The sequence below is a fragment of the Glossina fuscipes genome, unplaced genomic scaffold, assembly GCF_014805625.2.
Source record: "Glossina fuscipes isolate IAEA_lab_2018 unplaced genomic scaffold, Yale_Gfus_2 59, whole genome shotgun sequence".
Taxonomy (NCBI): domain Eukaryota; kingdom Metazoa; phylum Arthropoda; class Insecta; order Diptera; family Glossinidae; genus Glossina; species Glossina fuscipes.
In genome coordinates, this window is record NW_023998431.1 from 5,208,306 (window position 1) to 5,230,845 (window position 22,540).

The following is a 22,540-nucleotide window of genomic DNA, read 5'->3' on the forward strand; positions in this document are numbered from 1 at the left end:
TAAGAAATTATTTTAATAGCAAGTATTATAAAAACATATAAATACAGCAACAACCACACAAGGTACTATATTTACAGCAACAAAATACATATGTAAAGCAGCTGTCGAAAACGGCGTTGGCATCGCAACCATGGTGAGAAATATATTCCTATGTAAAACAATTCGTATGCCAGAAATAGAAAAAGGTAATCAAATTCCTAATATTGAGTTTGTACTTTGGTAAGGCTGCAGAAGTAAAAAATAATCATGAAAAACTAAGAAAGTGCAATTTTCAAAACTTAAAAATTTAATAGAAAATCAAGATGACTTCTCTCAAGGTACTGCTGCGCTTACCTAAAAATCGGGTCAGCAAATTTTCATTGTATCCTTATCAATTGCCATCATTATGGTATGTTGGACGTGCTACCCTATGCACATCGTCGGCAGTTATACGTAACACGCTTAACAGAGGAAACAATCAACAGGAACTCAAACAAGCCAGATATCTTTTGGCACCGACATTCAAATTGCAAAACTTTAATGCTTTAAATAAATGTAAGCGTTGCTGGTTTGGTACCAAAAATCCCGACCAAGCCAATAAGTCGGACACGAAATCGGCAGCTGTAAATGAAGTAGAATTATTTGGTGACGGTTCGAATTTAAGTCAATTTCAAAAATTGAAATTGATGTATAAGAAATATTGGTATGTCTTGATACCGGTGCATTTGATAACGTCAACCTGTTGGATTGTAGGTTTTTATTACATGATAAAGAGTGGTGTCGATGTTGCCTCTATAATGACGTCTTTACATATTAGCTCAACCATTATTGAAAAAGCAAGCAATTCCCAAGTGGGCCATTGGGCTCTTGCTTATTTATGCTTTAAGGTAGCCACACCTCTACGTTATGCTGTTACTTTGGGTAAGATTTAAGATTACATTATATTGATTATATTTTGTTTATGAATGTTTTGATTTTAAATTACTGTAGGTGGGACTACAGCGGCTATTAGATACCTGGGGCAAGCCGGTTTAATTAAACCGGTGCCCACCAAAAATGAATTTATGCGTATTTATGAGGAGAAAATTGGTAAAAACAGCCCTAACAACTCCAAAAACTCAAGTCAAAAGTCAAAACAATCCGAAGAGGACGATGATGAGAGTGATAAAACAAGTAATAAAAAGCAAGGCAAATGATTATTTACACTGCAATGTAAAGGATAAAATGATTTTGTTGAGTGCATGTTCTATTTATACAGTGGATATAAAATTATGTTTTCCTTTATATTGCCAACTGTTCACCATCATTACACAAGCAGAAACAGAGTATTTCCCTCTCCTTATTAGATTATGTAAAGAGAAGCTATCACCATCATAACAATCAAGAAAGTTGTGAATTTATTTTGTACCACATTTGATATTTTTACGACTGTTTATTTTCAATGCACGTCACAAGCCGTGTTAATATGTAAAAGCTACTTAATGTAAATAAGTGGGACCCTTTTGAGGATTTTCAGTTTTAATTATCGTGAACAACGTGCCTCGACAGGCCACATTTAACGTAACATGGCACCTGTTTGATATGCTTGTGCAGTAAGCCCGTTGTTTATTGTATTTATTGTAAAATTTATGCTTCGTGCACAACTCAAAGAATAATGTACATAAAAAAAACTATCCCTAAAAATAAAAAGAAATTAATATTTTTAAAAACCCTATTATTGTTTATGCAATGATATGAAAAATGGTAAGAGTTTCAAAGCAACGTCGCCTTTGATCTTTAAATAACATAACAAATATAATCTAAGTTCACTGTTATAGTCTCGTGGTTATTTAAGTGTATAAAGTGAATGTTAAGTGTGTATAATAAATCTTATAAAGTAAAGATCGATATCCAACAATGACCATTCACTATAAGTTGCAATTTTCTTGCATTCAACACTGCACGAGGCAGAATAATCGAAAATATGTGAGCAAGACGAGGTCAAGTGATGTTGTAGTCTATTCTTCATGCCATTGTATGATATGTAGGTTTGAGTACCTCGTTAAACATTTTAACGAATTTGGAATATCTTCCGAGTTCAAAAATCTTGCTCATGCGATATTTTTAAAGAAAACCATTCTTAAAGGTTCAAACACAATTTGATTTACAAGATAGTGATTACTAATAAGAAGGAAGAGTGGCAATGCTTCATATAAACGATAGAAAAGCTCAGTAGATTACGCGATGGTATACGCAAATTATGCCGTATGTGTTGGAAGAGAAGTGGACTATAGTGTAACTCAAAGCAAGACTGCTCATGCGAAGAAGCGTTAAAGCTTAAGTTTTTACACCCGATTGCCACCAATAGACAAGCCTAGCTTAAACTTTGCACTATTCAGGTTGGCCTGTCAAAGTTTACGATTCGGATTTCTGCGCTTTGCAAGCATGTTAAACCATCTGTTGTGGGCGTAAAAGTGTATTTTTTACAAACAAAACAATAAATAGTCGATCTCCTTGGCAACTTATTCTATATTGTATTTTATTTGTGGACTTATTAAAAACTTACTTTTATTGAAAAAGTAAAAATTTCTACAGACATAAAAAATACGAATAATAGTTCCGTCAAAAAATAAAAAAAATTAATCTTTAATGGATTTTATTGACGATGATGGACAAATTGATATAGTTTGCCATTCGGCGGGTAGTCAATTTTTCGACCAAGTCATTGGTCATATAGAAGATATTGTGTTAAGCGAGGAGTTCCAAACATTGCACGACTCATTTCTGGATAAATACTGCATGAAATTCGAGAATAAAGAAGAAAATCAATTGGAGCACATGGACATATTCCAGAAATATACTATAACTTTTGAGAAATTCCTTGTAAATGAAGTCACAAAGCACATGAATAACTTTGACATGAAACGATTCGACAAAGAACTACAGTAAGTTCACCAGGAACTCTTTTTCTTTTATTATTTTTTTTTCTTAAATGAGTTTTTTTCTTTTCAGAAGTTATGAAGCAAACGGACAAGATCCTTGGGACTTTAGGGATTCAGAGATTTATGAATTACTGCATTCCTTTCACGATTTTCAAGCATTTAAGGAGCTAATGCTAGATTATCGTAGTAGGAAAGAGGGCAACATACAGCATTTAAATTTTGATATTCTAATTACTAAGCCATTGCTCGACGATTGATCTGATAGATCTTCAGACAATTTTTAAATCGAGTAACCATGCTTAAAATTTAGAGTATATATTTTCATGAATTTTATACCTATTCATATGTATATATATATATATATATCCGAAAGCATATTTAATAAAAATTTTAGATATTTTGGTATTCTTTTTTTTTTTTTTGTTGTTTTAAAAAAGATGATCGTTTTATTTAAAATAGTAATCGTCGAAACAAAACACTTGATAACCACAACCATAAATAAGAAAATGGTCTTTCGCTTTGTAATGCCAGCAAGATACACCCTTTATGTCAGCAATGCAAGAATGAAAGCTTTCTAATATTTCGCCGTTTTTTAAGTTGATTTTGTAAATATTTTGATCTAAACTACCAGTTATGCCATATAAACCGTTTGATAGTATGCAGGCTGCTGTAACTTGAGCCGTGTGCCAAATACTTCGGGAAAATTTGTTTAGAATTTTCCATTGATTGTCATCAGAAAAGCCCAATTCAGTATAACATACAGCCTGATCATCACCGCCTGATAACATTTTCACTGATCTCGTTGCAGCATTATGGTGAACTGCTAAGGCGTTAATTCCGCTTTGATGATGTTTTATTTTATAAATGCATTCACTTAAAGCTGTATTAAAAAATTTGAGGCTACCTTCGGTGCATCCCACGATCACACAATTTTCTTCTTTTATTACCTGCAGCTGTAATATGCATTTATTATAAAATAATTGGGAAATTTGTTGTATTTCAGGGGTATCTGATGCTTTGAAATATAATAATCTTACATAGCCGTCAGAACAACCTATATAAATTTTATATTGACAGTCATCAATCTTTAAAACGTCCAAAGCCATTAAACGGGTCTCCGGTTCATAGTTATATTTATTGTTTGTTAATTGTTTGCGATTCTGTTCCGAATTTCTTATAGTATAGTTTATTAATTCCTCTCGATGGTTTTTTTGAACGTTTACCCGAGTTATGGACAGCTGAGCTCTGCCACCACCAGAAAATATAAACAATTCATAATCTTTTACGTCCACCGCCCGTATGGTTCTTATATTAGAAATATGATTATGTAATTCAAACTTTTGCTTTAAACCTTTTTCGCAAATGTTATGAATCTTTATCAGATTATCTTCTCCTCCGGTTATGGCAATATTTACATTTAAATCGCCTTGCTGGTATATTTCTGCTACGTTGCAAGAACTTGTGTGCCATTTTTTGGCCGTTGGTGATAATAGCAAAGCTGCGTTATAGAGACGACGATAATAAATGACAACTTCTTTATTTTGTATGAAAGCCAAAGTTATAAATTTTTCGTCTGTTTTAGATATGACATAATCCCAGCATCTATGTCCTCCACCGCATGGTATTTGTAAAAGGAAATCATAATTTTTGGACCATGCTACGAAATGATTGTCATTAAATCCTAGTAATATGGGAGAATGTTTAAAAATTTGTACAACATCATCGACCCATGCCACAGGTATATTATCTTTTGTACATAATTTCATAGCGTACTTTTGAAAGTCAACCAAAATTCTATTTAAACAGCTCTTATGTCCACTGCTACACACTAAGGCTTTTGATTCATTTACGAATATTGGCATAAGCTTAGTAGCACCTAAGTTTCCATGTATATTTTTCAAATTATGCTTTAAATTATAAATGTTTTCTTCTTTGTTGTATTTATACAACAGCACATGTCCTTGTCTATTGCTTATCAACAAAATTTGCTCTCCATGTAATAAGAGACCTGCTGTAAGCCAAGGTTCTTTCGATTTTGGTAAATCAAAAAAACATTTGATTTTGTTTCGCATTAACATACAGTTGCCTTGATCGTCGCAGACAAGATATTTACAACTGTCAAAGAATATAAAGCTTCTTATTACACTTTTTAAAATCTCAGCATCATAGATTCTTCTAAATTGCTGATTAATTTCGTTATACAAAAGAATTACTAATCTCTTATAGCCAGCTAGAGCTATAGAATCTTTGTAGATTTCCATTACAGTGCATTTAAAATTTATTGTCTCCTCGATTACGTGACATTTTTGATCGTCAGCAAAATCCCTCCGATCGGATTGCATTTTGATCAAACGATTATTACTAGTTATACCTAGCAGTTCATGTTCATTGAGAAATTTAATTTTTGCAATGTATTCTGTAGTGTTTTTTGATAAGATTTTTGGTTTCAGTAATAATTTCATATGTTGTTTAAATAGATCCTTCAAATCATACGCTAATAGATTTCCACAAGCGCCGACCGTATAAACGGTTCTCGTGTCAGAATCGTAAGCTATATTCCATATAACAGCCCCATATTGCTGATGTCTCTTAAATAGTAATTCTCCACTACTAAGCCATAAACACAAGTAGGAATCTTCACCCACACTTACAGCATAAATTTCTGTACCTTAAAAGTTTTAAAAGCTAAATAATTATATAAAGCCTTTTAGATCAAGTTGTTCACTAACCTTCCATAAAAATGAGCCCACGAAATACTCTGGCAACGTGACCATAGCTACTAGCCAATGACTGCAAATGACTTGTCGACCAATTATGTTTGTCCTTCTTTACTTTCCACCATTTCAATGCTCGATCATCGCTGGTCGTAATTAAAATTTCACTTTGTGCATTATAATCGATAGAGAATATAACACCGTTATGTGCGTTAATACGGTGCAGTAAAAATGAATTTCTTAAATTTTCTTTGTTTTCGTTGATATGAATTAAACTTGGTTGCCAAATTAATAATTCGCCGAACGCATTACCAGAAAATATTATTAAGTCGTCCCATAAAGAACCGTATAAATGGGTGCAGTAAAGCGTAGATTTGTCATCAGCACACGTTACCCTTTCCAACAAATCACAAGTTTTTTGTTTCCAATCATATTGAAATCGTAAGATAACACTGTGTGCTGTTAGCAAAGCTATTTGAGCATTATCTAGGAGAATGGCACCACTAATCCAATCGGTTAATTGAGCTCGATAGAATTCTTCAAATTCGTCGCAATCGGTTTTCCATTGGACTAAAATAAATTCCATTTCCCCGTAAATTAATAAAATATTGGTATTATAATATTCTATCCCGTGAATTTTGTTCCTTAATTTGACATTCAAGACATCCTCAACAATTGACTCATCAACACGTTTATACAAATGTAATTCATTGCCTTTCCCTTTAACATATATAATGATAATAACAAATTATTAATTGGTTTTGATTTTCTTTATTTGTTTATTTACCAGTTACTATTGTATTTTTATTTAATAACTTTATCGCTATTGCGTCAGCGACCGTTTCTATTATTTTAACCATCTCTGTTTCTTTTTTATTTTGTGGGGAACTAAACAAACAACAGTTATAGCTTAGCTAAATAACTCAGAGATTTTAATATCAGCTGTTTTAACTCTAAGTAACTTAAGCATTTGAAGCTACAAATAGTTCACAACGACATACGATGGCCTTACCATATTCTTAAAGAAGTCGAATTAGCAAACATTCAGGCACAACCGATACACGAAACATAACAGATGTTTATTAATTAATATATATGTTTATTAATCATATATATATATATAAAAAGCGTCTTGGCGGTGAATACCACTTTTTCAAACGACAATATTGCTGGAATCTTTCCAAGAACATTTAGATGAATATATTTGGCCCATATCTGACCATGAAGGATACCTAAAATAATGTAAGAAAGTGCCCGCAATCTTTTGATATGCGACATATAATAATATAAAGTTTTTGGAAAGCCATTCTGCAAACGTGGGGGAAAGGATGGTTTTCGTTTCGGTTAAATGTAGGCTTTCCCTCACATTTGTACAAGGTTTTCTATATCGAATATGGACTGCGATTGCTTAAATATTTAGCTGATTATAACGCTATAGAGATCTTTTTTTCCTTTCCTACAACGAATGTATACCTTTATAATCCGTCCATTTGTCCTTATTATGCATGTGTATTTGCTATAATAATTTATTTTAGAAAATATTGTTGTCATTTTGTCGAGTCGTTTCATCCCAACCTAATTTCATATTACATATACTCTGAAGAAGTGGACACACTTAACTGGTTAACTCTACGCAACATCATTTATGATACATGCAAAGTAGTATAGGATAATTTAATGACTATATGCCTAACGGGTCCTAACCTAACTATAAATAGGAGAAAACAGTTGAGGGCTTTACCAACATGTAGAAGTTGTTACTTATTGATACAACAGATGAAAAACTCCTAATTGCTGTTCATCCCTAAACTCTGAAACACTCTTCTTCTTCTTTATGTAATTATTGCATTATTAATGTAAATGCGTATGAGGACAAATTAGTGAATGCGCTTTTCAATATCGTTCTATAGGTGCATTTTTTATACCGTGATTAGGAGCCTATGGTACAAATTATGCTTTAGCTTGGGGAGCTTAAGAAAAATATTTACCTACAAATGGGATAATACCCAACTGAAGACTTTACCAAAACTCAAATGTTCGCATATTTGATGCCTGAAATATTTGAAAAGGTTAGAATTTATTAAGTCGGGACCGACTTTTTCTATTTCTGTACAGGTACTTCTACCATCACTTATAGAATACGCGTTTAACTGTTGCAGTTTGTGAGTAACAAGTATAAAATATTTGGGTTTGCTTTTGGAAAACCGAGATGTCCTCAATTTACGTGGTACTGAAGGCGCGTCCTGCGATCGACTTAGCCTATTTCTAATACCAATCTGCATGCAAAAACTTGCAAGGTTTCTGCCAATTTAAAGGCAATAGCTTCATTTTTGTAGCTGGGAGAGTGTTTGCAGCAGATATACAGACGGATAGATGAATAGGTTTAAATCGATTTAGAATTTGATACTGATCAAAAACATATATGCGATACGACGTTTCTACAGCCTCCTTCCGGGTGTTGCAATCGTTTTGACAAAATGATTATAGCTCTTCTGTTTTGGTGATGGATATAAATATTAAATTTGAAATAATTCGCCTTCTTTTCTTGCTTCGTGTTCTTTATTTTTCTGTAAAATAACTTACGGAACATATGAAATGGTAATCCAAAAAAGTATTAAAATAACACAATGTATTATAAAAATGTAATTTAATACACACAGAACTAGTACATTTGAAATAAATTGACTTCATTATTCCGTACACCACTTGTGATACGTTCGTATGTAACACGTAGAAGTGAGATAGATAGTGAGTAAGATAGACCCACTTCTTATTACACCGATCAATTCGAATCATTTTCTAATTCGTCAGCCTGTCCGTCCATCCCCCTATCTGTTTGATGTCTATCCATGTAAATTTGTGTTGAAGCTGCAGATCGTAGACGATGTAGGCTACTTAATGATGAGCCGTTGCCTCGATCTACGGGTTTTACTTGTTTAACAAAGGAATACTTAATGAAAATTACCCTTTTTTCCTTACGACGCTGCTATAAATTCAAACTTCAGTTTTTGTTAAATTCATCCTTAAGTTAGTACGTATGTTCAAGTTATACAAATTTGAAAATAAATATTCATTTTAATTACATTCTAAATTCATCCATGGGATGAATCATTAGCAAGTTACGTTGATAGCATTTTTGAAAATATTTGATCCATGTATCGCAGCTATGAATTTTTCAATTTTGTCTTCATTCAAAAAAAAACTCACAACACAGTTTAATAGGATATACGTGAATACACTTTCTGCGGTAACAGCATGCATACATACAAATACAAAAGTTCCACAAAGGATGAATCTTTGACATTCAACAAATCAGAAAAATTATGAAATTTCTCGGTATATGTTGGCGAGATTTTAGATGGATCATACTTGTTTTCCAAATTGATCTGTAACCATCAACTAAAACAGGTAAGCTTGCTACAATCGGGCAATGCCGATCTTTAGATACGTAACATTACTTTGTTTAATTAATAATATACCAAAAATTATATATTATTTTTATGTAAATGCAAAATTTTTATGAAGCGCTCATATTGGATAGGATAATCAAACGTCTACGTGGTCTAAATTTAGCCTGTCAAAATGTTTCCAGTTACGATCGTCATAATAAACCGCAAATTAGGCTTCGCTGCGTAGAGTTTGTTTTCATTAGAGCTTTCTTATGCAGTGCGGTCTAAAATATACATCTATGTGATTCCTGATGAATTTACTATAATTAATTTACTACGGAAATTGTTTTCATAAAATTTTATTCATAAAATATAATAAAAAATGAACCTTTTGGCATATAAAGCTTAATTTTTTATTAGAAACAAACTTGCTTAGTCCAAATTCGTTAAGTTTAATTTAAAGTAGAAAAGAATTATTGAAAATTAGACGTTTTTACCAAGATATAAAGATTTAGTTTTCATAGGAACTGTTATTTGGTGAAAAATTCAAAATATTGCCCCATCCGATCTTCACTTTCCTCACCAATTTATAATGCCAAAACACTATCACTAAGCAATTTCTGTCGCGAAATTTTAAAATCTACAATATTTTCTCTCATAATGACTTATCAAAATAAAGGATGACATGCGGAGTGATCGAACTATTTATAATAGCGTTCATTCTTGGACTAAAACAGGTCAGTGTATCAAATTTCGTCAAAATATATCGAAAATTGTGAGCTATAGGTTGAACATAAGTATAAAGCGGACGTAAAGACAGACAGACAAGCTTAGCGATCGTGATAATAAAAGTTGCGTCTATTTCAAGTCCTTCTGGGTGTTACAACCGCCCTTTCGTTCAAACTTAATATACCTTCTCCGCTTATAAAACTAAATCTAAATAAATGTAAGAAGCTTTCTTTCTCAAGAAGAAAGTCATTCACTACTCAGTATTTCATTGATTCGCATAAGTTGGAGGACGCCGATACGTTCACAGATTTAGGCGTTTTGTTTCACCATACATTACGTTTTAACTTGCATATCGAGCTCTCGTATCGAGCAAAGCTTAACGCTTGGTTTTATAAAGAGTTTAATGATCCTTACATTGCCAAAAGGCAGTACATGTGTACCTCTGTTGTGTGGTGCTATGTAGATTCAATTGAATCTGTTCAAAAGCAATTGTTGCTTATTGCCCTTAGGAGTTTGGGTTGGGATCCGATTGCCTCTCTTCCTCCGTATGAAAATAGGTTGCTTCTGTTGTCCTTACCGTCTCTCGAGAAACGTAGATTTGTTCTTGGCGTTTCCTTCGTAATCAAAGTAATAAATGGTGCTATTGACTCGCCTGTATTGCTTGGTGAAAAAAGCTTTAATGTTCCTAACCGCTTCTTTAGGCACTTCTTCTCTTCTCTTCACTATCTTGGTTAAGCCTAGTCAATGTAAATGTAGTTATGAGCTGTTGAAGCCGCTCAGAGTAGTTTGCAAGAACCTAAATGATGTCTATCACTTATTCTCATTATCGGACTCTTTAAAGTCCATTAAAGCTACATTGCTTAATACGCGTGATTTACCTAAGTCTTACTTCAACTAGCTCTTAACCTTACAAAGTCATTATGATTCGAAAATTAATTGTTGTTAACTATTATCGGTTGCCAAGTTTATGCATGTTTTTGCGATGGCTTAGGGGTTCATTTGCAATTTGGTCCTGTCCTGATGCTAGTTGTGTACATGTTTTTTTTCATTTTTCTTCCTTCTTATTTGTTTTATTATATTTGTACTAAGTTTTAATATTAATTAATTTAAGATTTACTTTAAGAGTCCATTGAACTCGTCTGTCAATTTTTTTTTAGTTGAGCTCCATGTATAAGCAGAATAAATAAATACAGAAATAAATTAATAAAATAAATACACTGTACCCCATGTAGCGTAGGGTATATACGAACATGATTTTAAAGAAAGTAAGATAAACAGGCCATATGTTCGTGAACAGTAACATTGAACACCAATTAATACTCTAACTATTATTGTAGGTTACAGTGCACTAATGTGTTATGGTCAGCAATAAACATAAACTCAATTCATTGTGTCTAGAGGACATAATTGATTTCAATAGGCATTTAGTGATGTCATTCTTTGATTTTGCATGTCTTTTTCTATACTCCTAAATAAGTTTTAAAAGGATGGAACGCAGACAGGCCACTTGCTTCCCTATAGAAAGACACGGTTTTTTTTTTTTTGAATAATGCACTTTGTAAAGCAACTTTGTTGTGAATGTAAAAACTCATACAAACATAAAAGCTTAGCAATTCATAATACATTAATATTATGATTAAATAGCGAAAAAACAAAAGATCATTTTTGCAATGCTATGGATTTCTCAAAATATTCATTGTCAATTTTATAGAAAATTCTTGATAAAAAAGCTTTTATTTACTTACTTAATATCTATATATCTTAATAATAAATGCCCGATAAAGACAAGAGGGCATCAATCATTATCTTATCGAAATACGTGTATACGCTTTCAGGCACAACTTTCTTTTGTTTAACTTTTTGCTATATCCATTGCCGATTGTGCATTAGATTAGATGTCTTGAATTGAATGTTTGTAATGGTTAGATGTCTGCATCGGAGATCGCGTACCAAAAACTCTTCAAGCTCTTGATTATTGAGCCTATAACGGAAACTATATAAAATATGTCGATACGAAATTACTTTCATTCTTGTTAAGTCCATAAGATCCATAAATTCTACATTAAAGATGCATTTATTGATTCCGTGTTTTTCTTTTTCCTGTAATAATCCATCTAATTGCATTTGTTCCTATATAGTGAATGCATTTTGGAAGAAACCGTATTGTTTCGAAAAAGTAAGCGTATATTCATACACCGGAATAGATTTATGATTCCGATTTTGTCAATGCTGGCAAAAGTATTACACTCGTAGATGTACCACTCTTGTGCCATTTGTATGCATGTAACTATAGAAGCTGGATGCTATCCTTGGTGGAAGTAAATGCTTTTAAAACTTAGATGGAACTAAAAGCAGTAAACTTATTTCAAGCTTTTCACCATAAAATCATAGTCTGATGCGCATCCTTTACGTCTCCCTGTTCTAATTGAACTACTTCTCCAAGAACTAAGACAGATAATGCTACCCTTCGATTATGTTACTTTACTGAAGTTAACGAAAGGACATACAATTGCATATTTGTGCGAATACTAAGTAGTGTTAAACAAACACGATAAGGGTCTTATGCTTTTCCTGGGTTTGTTAAGAAAAATACAATAAAGCCAAGCAAACAACGGATATTGAAAGACTCGGCTCAATATATATATAAAAATTTTGTTTGATCTTTTATAAGCTTAATAAAAAATATATTTTAAATCGACAGACGACGAATGGATGGACGAATATTTTTAAATCGATTCAAAAAGTGATTCTGGAATCGATTGATATAATAAAACATGTTCTGATTGTTGCAGAGATCTGTACAAACTTAATATACGCTTACAGCAAGTATCGTGAAATATAAAAAATTGTAACGCGGAAAATAATTTTTTACATTTTACTGTAAACATTTACAAATTTATAGCAAAAATCATATATACGTAAGTTTGATAACAATTTTTTATAATATCGCGAACTAATTGATTGGTCAAAGGCGAGGTTACATTCAATCGCTGTAACGCTTTAATTTGAAATCAACGCATGGTGCCATCGTTTTATGTGTAAGTTTTGAGTCAACCATGTTCACTTTCCTAACAAAACGGAGCAGCAGAAGTAAGAAAGTCATATTCGGGCGGTACTGAATCTTTCATACTCATCACCGTTATCCTAAAAGAGATAAAAAATGTAAAAGAACAAAATTTTCATGCTCTATAATATCGAGTGGGCTGATTTCTTCTATTTGCAAAATAAAAGGTTTGGTTAGGCATGCGGGCGTTCTAAGCGTGTACTTTGAAAAGTTTAGAAACAAATAAGAAAATTGTATTTGGTCGGGATCGAATCTTTTATACCCATCTCCGCTTACCCCAAAAGAAGACAAAAGAAGTTAAAGAACAAAATTCTGATTTTCTATAATATGGAGCGGGCGCAGTTTTTTCTTCTATTTTTTAAATAAAAGTTTTAATCGTAGAGGCATGTGGGCGTTGTAGGCGCATGTTTTGAAAAGTTCAGGTCAATTCCAAATTCTTTTGCAAATTTGTAAGCAATATCTTCATTTTCGCTAGCGAGAAAATGGTTTGCACAATTATTACAAAGTTGCGCAAACGGACAGATGGATAGCCGAACAGACGGACAAATTTAGACGCATTCCAAATTTGAAACTCGGCAGGAATGTGTACATTTTTTGGAGTTTTTGAAGCTTGTTTCTGCCCTTTATAATTATTTCATTCCTCTTGAAAAACAAAGGTGTTCTTAGTTTACGTAGGGATGTGGGCGTGTCCTCCTATCGAGTTCCCCCATTTTCTTTACCAACCTGCGTGCAAGAACTTCCAATGTTTCTGCCAAATTTGAAGTCGATAGCTTTATTTTTACGGTCAGGAACATATTTACAACAGATATTACACAGACGGACAGACGAACAGACCGACATGCTTAAATCGATTTAGGATTTGATGAAGAATGTATATATTCTTTGTGAGGTCTCTGCTGTTTCTTTCTTGGCGTTGCAAACGTTTTGATAAAACGAACATACCCCTCATCCTTCGGTGATGGGTATAAAACGAAGCCCGGAGGTTAGAGAGATTCGATCTAAGCTGAATGTAAATGTTTCTTTTTTTTATCAACTTCCGGCAAAAGATCATAAAAAATATTTGTCGAATCTTTTGTATGAATAAGATGAACCTAAATATATATGTAGTAAATGATAAGACATGATACTGATAAATGTAATGATCTTTGAATAATTTAATAGTTTTACATATTCGTTCATAAGTCTTAGTACAGCGAAATCCCAAATAAAACGATTATTCAGTCAAAATGAAAAGAAATATTGCTCTTGATAAATGCCCTCTTTTTTGATTAGTTCCCTTAGTCCGCCTTTAGTTGGAGAATGTGTTTACTATGAATGCATTATTTGATTACATGGCCTTTGTATATTCACTTCCTTTGACGCGAGCAAAGCCGACAATTACATTTTCTATTTATGGATTGGACCACGTCCACGCTATGACCCTTCCCCACTTATCATGCCCTTTCTTGAAAAAGTTTTTTCATTGAAAAACTATTTTTCAATTTTAACACGAAAAAGACTGTAATCGGGCAAGGGCAACACTCTACATCACTTCGCCTGATACAATTCATACTTTTCGCAGTAGCGTTGATTGCCGTGGTCCAAGTTTAGCAAATTTTTGTCCAAGATCTTATTGTTATTTGTCATGAAGTACTAAAAATTACACTTTATTTTCATATAAAAAGGGTTACCTTTCTTTGGTAGGGCGGTGTCTGCGCTACATACATGCACGACCAAACTTAATGTAATCTCTACCACAAGTAAAGCAAAGATGTAAAGTATAAAAAGAAAGTGGAACTGTGGGAACAAAAAAGTCACATGAAGCGTCTGGAAATAACAAAATACAAACGAAAACGTCAGCTCAAATAAAATTTTCATTAACAACATCCAACAGGGGAAGCAACAGAAGCCTAAAATTTTGCCTTGAATGCTGTTCAGCGCTATTGTCAGGGGGGAAGTCAATGGCTGAAGCAATTATTCCCAAAAACTTAAAAATAAAAGAAAGTTCTTCATCCTGACTTCAGCCTACAACGAGTGAAACGGCTATCGCTTGTCCAAACATTAATGATGAATGATCTGATAATCTATATTTCGAATAATTAACGGTTTATTACCAAATTGATTAGATGGTTAGTTTAACTGCTTTAATAAAGTCAAATATTTTGTTGATATGAAGTTCTCCAGGTATTTTCGAGATGTCGATAACGTTAGATGCTCCGGAAACAAATCCTTGTAAATTAGAAAGGTTTTGGCATTCAGAAAATATGTGTTTAACGGTAAGATATTGTCCGCGACCGCAAATCGGAGGAGGATTTTTTAAAGATCCACTGATGGGTGACAATAGTACGCCCAAATCGGATTCCTGCAAATGTTTTGGTCTTGATTTTCCCCACTTTGATTGGATATAGAGGTGAAATGAGCTTAGCATTAACGACGACTTGTTTCATCAATTTTCGCTTTAATTATTTCAGTCAAACTTTTCCATTGTATCGCCCATAATTAAAAGTGCGGAAACTGCGGATTTGGCCGCTAGGTCTGCTCGCTCATTCCCAAGAAGCCAACATGATTCGGTACCCAAAAAAATTGTAATCGTTCAAAAAGTTTCGCCACAAATGCTTTAAAACCCCAAGAAAATATTGAGAGGCCCAGAGCAGTTAAAAAGGCTTCTCCTGCTTCCGATAATCGAATAATAATTTCAGCATAGCGATGTCATTTCAAGTCGGCAAGAGCAATTTCCAATAAAATTGAAAGATCGAAAAGGCCCTTTGTTCAGAAAAAATAAATTGAAGAAGAGGATAGATTTTGCTTAAATGTATTGTACTTCGGTCAATAAGAAAAACATCTGGGTATCGATCCGACACATCTCAAATGAAACAGTACGGATAGATTTGTATATAAAAACTTGTTGAAAACTGTAATGCTGCCGCATGCCGAAGAAACTAAGCCACTGCTATGGAAATTTCGGCAAGATAATGATCAGAAACATTGAACCAATTTAGTGAAAGCATGGTTCCGGGAGCATAACTTGGATGTGATTGAATGGCCAAATCACTTTCCCGTCCTCAATCCTATTGATTGATTATGTCTGAGGAGGACTAAAGTGTTTCATATTTCCTTTAGCAATAAAAAAAAAATTGTGCAAAATGTCCAGAAAATATGATATAATATGCTAGTAGAGCTAATTAATTTCATTCGTGCGTAGAAAAATCGAAGTTGTTCTTAAAACCAATGGTGAAAACCAATGGTGGCTATTAACTGCCTGAACTGACTTATACAAAAATGTTTACTTTTAAGTACAAAGTGTTGCGTTATTTTTGAGTTTTTGTATATATAATTATTTTGCTGTCGCCCTGAAAACACATTTTTGATATTTTTAAATACCGGAATATTTCTAATCTATAAACAGAAAATAGGAGAAAAATGGAAAAACACGCTCCACCAACGTGTCACAGCCAGCATCTAGTTTTCTGTACACATGCATATATGTATTTAGCAGTTAAGTTAATTTTCTTTGGAACACATTATTTTATAGACATATATATATATCTTGAAATTTTAATGGGGGCTGAAAACAGCAAATGACTTTTCTACTAAGTTATGAAGATACGAAAATATGTAGTCATATTGTTACTGACTATATAATAAGTCAATTTTATTATCATCAGCATATATTACCAATTTTGTATTTACAGGCGCAGTTCAGGAACGCCTACATTACTTTTGTTATACTTTCTATCAAAACACTTAACCAGCTATCCATAGATAAAAAGTTTACATTGATATATATATGCATATATTTTTTAATTTTTCGCTTTCACGCGATATATACACTTTATACTTACAATATATAAGGACGTGCTTCGAGGCTATCTACGTCCTGACTCAAAACTGATTTGAGACATTCGACCGAGAGCGTGACGTCTTAAGCACATTGGTTTTAATTTTCTATTTTAACTCTCGACATTTTATTATGGTCAGAAGCGGCCGTATTATATATATGTATGTAGAAGATATTTTCTTTCAAATTTCCACGTCGCTCTTCATTCCGATTGGACAAACGCTACTAATGTTTAATTAAATCAAAGCTTTGACCGGCTGGCTTTGCGAGTTTTCTAAAAATACGACCTGACTTTATCTCTGAGCATTTGTCGAAGTTGAGTTCTTCATACGACACTATTGTCTATAATTTTTTCGTATCAGTATACGTTATTCCACTACGTTTTATACAATGTCTTCGGAGTTTTAAATAGAAAGAATTCTGTGTCGAAAAAATGCTATTTGCGGAAAGCGCAAAAATGCAACTTAACCGCTTAACTCGGACGGCAACTGCTAGCAAATAGTGATGGATGATGAGAAATGGAAAGTACGTAAAGTTGCCAACGAAAGGTACAATCAATATCGATGGTAAAGTCACATAACAATGGTCTCCATCATTATAAGAGATTAGCTGGGCGCGAGGTATTATTATGAGCTAATGAAATTATCTCCAGAGGACACTACCAATAACAAGCGCTGTAATTGGGCCATAAAACCGACGCGATAAGCCAAAAATCATGCATGAGGCATACATCGGAATGTTATTCTTTGCGATTTCCATTCAAGACTTATTGTTTATTACCCAAATAGAGTTTCGATTATTATGGCGGTACCCGAAAAATGAAGGTCAGCGAGGATAGTCCCCAAAACATCGCTCGGTTTTTCCGCAAGTAATTTACCTTGTGGTGTTAAGATGGGAAAGGCAGTGCCTAGTGGTGAACAACATTTCGAAAAAATTATTGATTTTATATAAGTCAAGTACTTTTGAAAAACAGCTAGAAGTTATCTAGAAGTTATCTACAAAATAATGGACTACAAGCCGTTACATCATCCAATCGCAATTTATTCGTAGTTTTCGTTACAATGCAATAAATAAAATATAATATATTTCTCGGTAAGTGAGTCACTTGGATAGGCAATGGAAAAATACTCAATTAGCTAGAAGAGTTGTCAATTATTAATTGGCAAAGCGAAACACTTTTCAGCTGGTTATTGATGGGTGTAGCGATTCGATTTGCGAAAGAGAAAAACATCCGAAATAACACAATATAATTATTAGTTTGGTAGCCATAAAAAAACAAAAAAAGCAAAAACAAGGAATGATTATATTTATGACCTGATGTCAAGTTTATTGTCCCACCTACACTCAGAAGCATTTGTACTTTACTTTTCTCATTATCATTAGCAGCGGAGAATAAAATCGGGACGCCTCACAATGGTGAGGCGTCTGCGAAGTGCAAATAAAGTTTAATATTTTCCGTAGACACTTAAGTTTCTACGCGATACAATATTGTAAACGAGGGCCTACTGTATATACGTTTTCATGTAGAATTATTCTCTTTTTTTTTTCTATTGTGATCTGACCTCGCTAAAGGTTGTTGCTGGTGATAGGAAAGGAATAAACAAAAAATAGATTATTTCATTTTCCCGCACTCTGGCGTTTTTAATTCATTTTTAAACACATTGTTATTTTTGTAAAAGGCAATAAAAAGACAAGTGAGTTCTATTATTATTATTATTATTATTATTATTATTAAATTAGCCAGAGAATAGATTCTAAGACTAACGTCTCAAAGCACTAGCATCTAAGGCTTTCAGCTTTATTAAGAACTCTACCGCACTTGAGATTTGAACCCACAACCACAGAGTTGCCAGTCGAGGCTCTTGCCTACTCGGTCACTTATGCGGGTCCAAGTGAGTTCTAAATTCAATGTAGCAAATCTGAATATGATGTTTCTTTTATTGCGAACTTCAGATAACGGCCATCAAGCCAAGCGAATGCGTAACATATTTGAGAAAACAACACTTGGTTGAGGTTGATTCGGTCGACTAGAAGAATTACGCCAATACGCCCTTCAACATTTCTCATACTCGAGACAAATTTTAGTTTGATATCAGCTATAGATTGCAGACTTTCAGTCAAAGTTCACAAAATTCCGCAGCTATTACTTTCATAGACTATATTTGTTCTGACTGACCGTTGCCATTGGAATATGATTTCGATTATTGGACTTTAGGAATTCCCGGATCATTTTCAACTTTGTATTAGAGAAGGAATGCTGTATTTTTGATCGCATGCAGTTCTTCCGGTAAATTCGGTGCAATTTTATTCAATAAACGAATTACACAAAGAAAATCTTGCTAATTGGAAACTGCTGAGAACCGATTTAAATATTGGCAAAGGTTTAATAATTCCTGATCCTTACTCAACTTATTCATAAGTGTGAACATATGAATAAAACTATTGATTAAAGTTGATTGGGTTACTTTCATTAACTTCATGTAACCTTCATGTTGATCAATCAAGCGATTTGTCATTCATAGATCGATTCAATATAGATAAATAGTTTATAAAGTCTGTAAATCGTTGCCGTTGAGTCGACAGCATTTGATGATTCATTGATTCATTATTAAATTAAAATTTTATTTGTTGGAAATCAAACCACAAATATCAAATATAGGCGGAGATGTAATAGTAGCCTTTAATAAAAAATCTGCAGAGCGTGTTTGTGCAATCCGTAGACCGCATTTTTTCTTCTTTTTTTTTTTTGTTGTTTTCTACTATCATAGATGTAGCGTTAGTTTATCAATATCTTACTGATTGTACGCATTGGAGCATGAAATGTAGAAATCGACTTTGTGATCAGGGTTATTAGGTAAGCTATTTTTCCTTATGTATGAAAGAAACTTTCTATGACCAGTAGATAAAAATCCGGTTTATCCGACCAAGCTCTCATATAAGCGAACCTCAGTTTAGACGAATGGACGCAAAATTCAGATCGATTGAGAACTATTTTTCAGTGCCGGATTTCTGATTTTCCGTTTCGAGAGAGTAATTTTTACGTTGCACTTTATAGCTGTCGATTATCGAATCCGCTTGATTCGTGAGTTTAGAGCTAACGATAAACTATACGCTTTTCTAGAAACAACCGCTACATGGCGAAATATCCCACCAGTTTGTTCAGAACTGGAGTTGGTAGTGAAATCTCAAACGCTCTTGATATTTCCACTATTAATAATAATTTGCTCTAAAATATTCCGGAGTTTTGCAATTTGCAAATATAGATAGGTGTACGTAAATAAAATTAATATATATAAAAACAATAAATAAATTAAGTGAAGATAAATTATAATCGAAAAAGATCCCCGAAACGAGTGCGCACTCGATATCGCCAACTATAAACCAACCCCTGATTTAAGTCCGCCTACCCATCTCTTCATCTATATATCCGCTTAATGTCTGCCATGGAGTGCTAAATATGAGACTTTGTTCCTATATAAAGGCTTACTTTTCGTGAGAGGAGTGTGATCCGAAAAATTAATCTACATGATCCACATGTAGTACAAGCTATTCATACGATTATCAATTATTTCTTACTGTGAAATATTAAAAATTCGACCGTTTTCTAATATAAAGGATGCATTTTCATAGGAACATTTCTATAGTACATCATATAAAACATCATACCAACGGATCCAAATTTTGTATATCAGTTCAGTGTACGCCGGAATATTAATATACAGCCAGTTTTATTGAGAAATGTTTGAAATTAGACTTTTCTTTTTGTATAACGACTTTTTCAAGAGAAGGCGTTATATGGGAAGTGATCTTAAAAATGATCCGAACCAATCCACTTTCAATAGGGTTCATCCTTGAGCCAAAAAACATCAGTATACCAAATTTCTTCAAGATATATCAAAAATTGTGACTTGTAGCTTGAACATAAAAATATGTGGACAGCCATCCCATGGACCAGTGAACAGATGTGCTTAAATCAATTCACAAAATAATTCTGTATAATAAAAGCTGAGTTTGTCTTAAGTCCTTCTGTTTTCTGGATATTATATACATCCGTATAAACTTAAGTGATCTTAGGTATAAGAATCGGGGAAAAAAATAATATTTTAAGTCCCAAATATTTAGAAATTTAGGTTAAGTGGGACGATTTTTTGATCCCGAGCCGCTATAATAGTTCTTACAAAAATATAAAGTTTCACATGTCCGTCCGATTACATTATTTACATTTGTGACGAAAATTACTTCACTTATTTAAATTCTCATTCAACCGTACGGGTCATGCTGCACTTTAAGAATTGTTATTAAAATGAAGCCTTTATATGGTGATAAGGTCTAACGTTTGATATTTCAGGACGAAAATAATTGAAAGATAGTAAGCAAATGCTATGAAACATAAGTAAATATTATAAATATTATATATTGTAAATAGAAGAAGATTGTCCTCAAGCACTAAAATTTGTTAGCGCGAACGCTTATATATATAAGTAGATCCTGTGCAAAGTGAGGATATCTCTTAAATTAACTTGGAAGAATTCCTAAATTGTAAATCCACTCAGTGTGTGATGCGTTTTCAATTTGCTTATTTCGTTCTGGGTTCATCTTGACAAAGATGCTTATAACCATATACTGGCATTGCGTAATCAATCACTAGTCATAGGAGAAAATAATGCGGTTTCTTGTTACAGTTTTTATGGCTCTGCATCGCAATTATTATTATTTTGGCGCAATACCCACAATAAAATTCGTTAGTAATAATTTTGTTAGAAAACTACGTTGTTAAGTCATGCGAACTACTTGGAACTAGTGGCGTCTTGTCAATATTGCGTAGAACGTGGCCGTCAAATTGATATTTTTTTTGTGCTTGAACATCGAGTTACTGATTGTTCCTAACAATTCTATGCCGTAAATCCTAATTAATTGGATCTATATTGTATGTAAAATGCATTTATTCTTTAGATTAAGCTGCGATTCCGAATCAATTAGCTAAACTGATTATACCCCACATCAATTGGTAGAAAATTAATATCCAGAATGACTTCACATAAACTTACCTTTTATTATAACAATAGATTCAAAATGACTTTCCGGATGAATTTACACTTGGCTGTCCGTCTGTCTGCCTTGTATTATTGTGTTTAACTTCGAAATTTTTGATATATTTTCATGAAATTTGGTATCCCAACGTGTTTTACCTTAAGAACGAACGCTATTGAAAATGATTCGGATCGCACCCCTGTCCCCATCGCTTCCCCCACACATACACCTATATATTTGAAAAGTCACTTTATGGATGGATTAGTGATTCCACATTTTTTATTTTCTAGCTAATGTAAGCTAACATGCTCCGCGCATATCGTAAGTATTTCTATATATGATATTTGCTAATCAAATTTTAGGGACTTTAATTTTTGGAATCAGGAGAATTTTGGCAAAAAATACTTAGGCAAGCAAACCGTTCGGTATCTTTGACTGCATCCCTTTGATAGTGAATTCCAAGTATGCAAATACTTCGAATATCGTGTGTGTATGCGTTCTTGTGTATTCACAAATCAAAAGAGTAAAGTAACATTATTTATAGAGCAGAAGAATACCGGTGTAGGCAACATAAGAGCGGTTGGAAAGCAGCATAAGAGAGAAAAATTTGCGTTATACTCAGAAGTGCGATATGTACATAACGGAACTGGAATTCATTTATATATAAGTATGTAAGTACGTGTACCTTTTAAATTGTACTTTGCACAATACATATATCTTTCCAAAAACATTTTTTTTTTTTTTTCGTTTTACTAATGCGTTTGGGCTCTTTAGCAAAAGCGTTCATTCACAAAAATATAGTCGTGAACTTTAAAGCAAACATATTAAGAGGAGAAAAAAAATTTATTGTAGAATATTTCAACCGCACCAACAGAAATTGGAAAATGTAAGGTATC

At 33.2% G+C, this 22,540-nt stretch overlaps 3 protein-coding genes across 3 annotated transcripts; 2 read left to right on the top strand and 1 right to left on the bottom strand.

The window, feature by feature from the left end:
* Nucleotides 1-225: 225 nt before the first annotated feature.
* LOC119637338 (uncharacterized protein C18orf19 homolog A) lies at nucleotides 226-1,283 on the top strand. Its single transcript, XM_038033307.1, has 2 exons — nucleotides 226-900; nucleotides 970-1,283. Exons 1-2 carry the CDS (start codon nucleotides 303-305, stop codon nucleotides 1,173-1,175), a joined length of 804 nt encoding a protein of 267 aa, XP_037889235.1. The 5' UTR covers nucleotides 226-302; the 3' UTR covers nucleotides 1,176-1,283.
* Nucleotides 1,284-2,607: 1,324 nt separating this feature from the next.
* LOC119637489 (ADP-ribosylation factor-like protein 2-binding protein) lies at nucleotides 2,608-3,234 on the top strand. The gene is made up of 2 exons (XM_038033520.1): nucleotides 2,608-2,903; nucleotides 2,971-3,234. The coding sequence occupies exons 1-2, from the start codon at nucleotides 2,608-2,610 to the stop codon at nucleotides 3,155-3,157; spliced, it is 483 nt and encodes a 160-aa protein (XP_037889448.1). The 3' UTR covers nucleotides 3,158-3,234.
* Nucleotides 3,235-3,346: 112 nt separating this feature from the next.
* On the bottom strand, nucleotides 3,347-6,474 carry LOC119637439 (WD repeat-containing protein 6). The gene is made up of 3 exons (XM_038033459.1): nucleotides 6,402-6,474; nucleotides 5,630-6,334; nucleotides 3,347-5,568 (listed from the first exon to the last, which is right to left on the bottom strand). Exons 1-3 carry the CDS (start codon nucleotides 6,472-6,474, stop codon nucleotides 3,347-3,349), a joined length of 3,000 nt encoding a protein of 999 aa, XP_037889387.1.
* Between the last annotated feature and the right edge of the window lie 16,066 nt (nucleotides 6,475-22,540).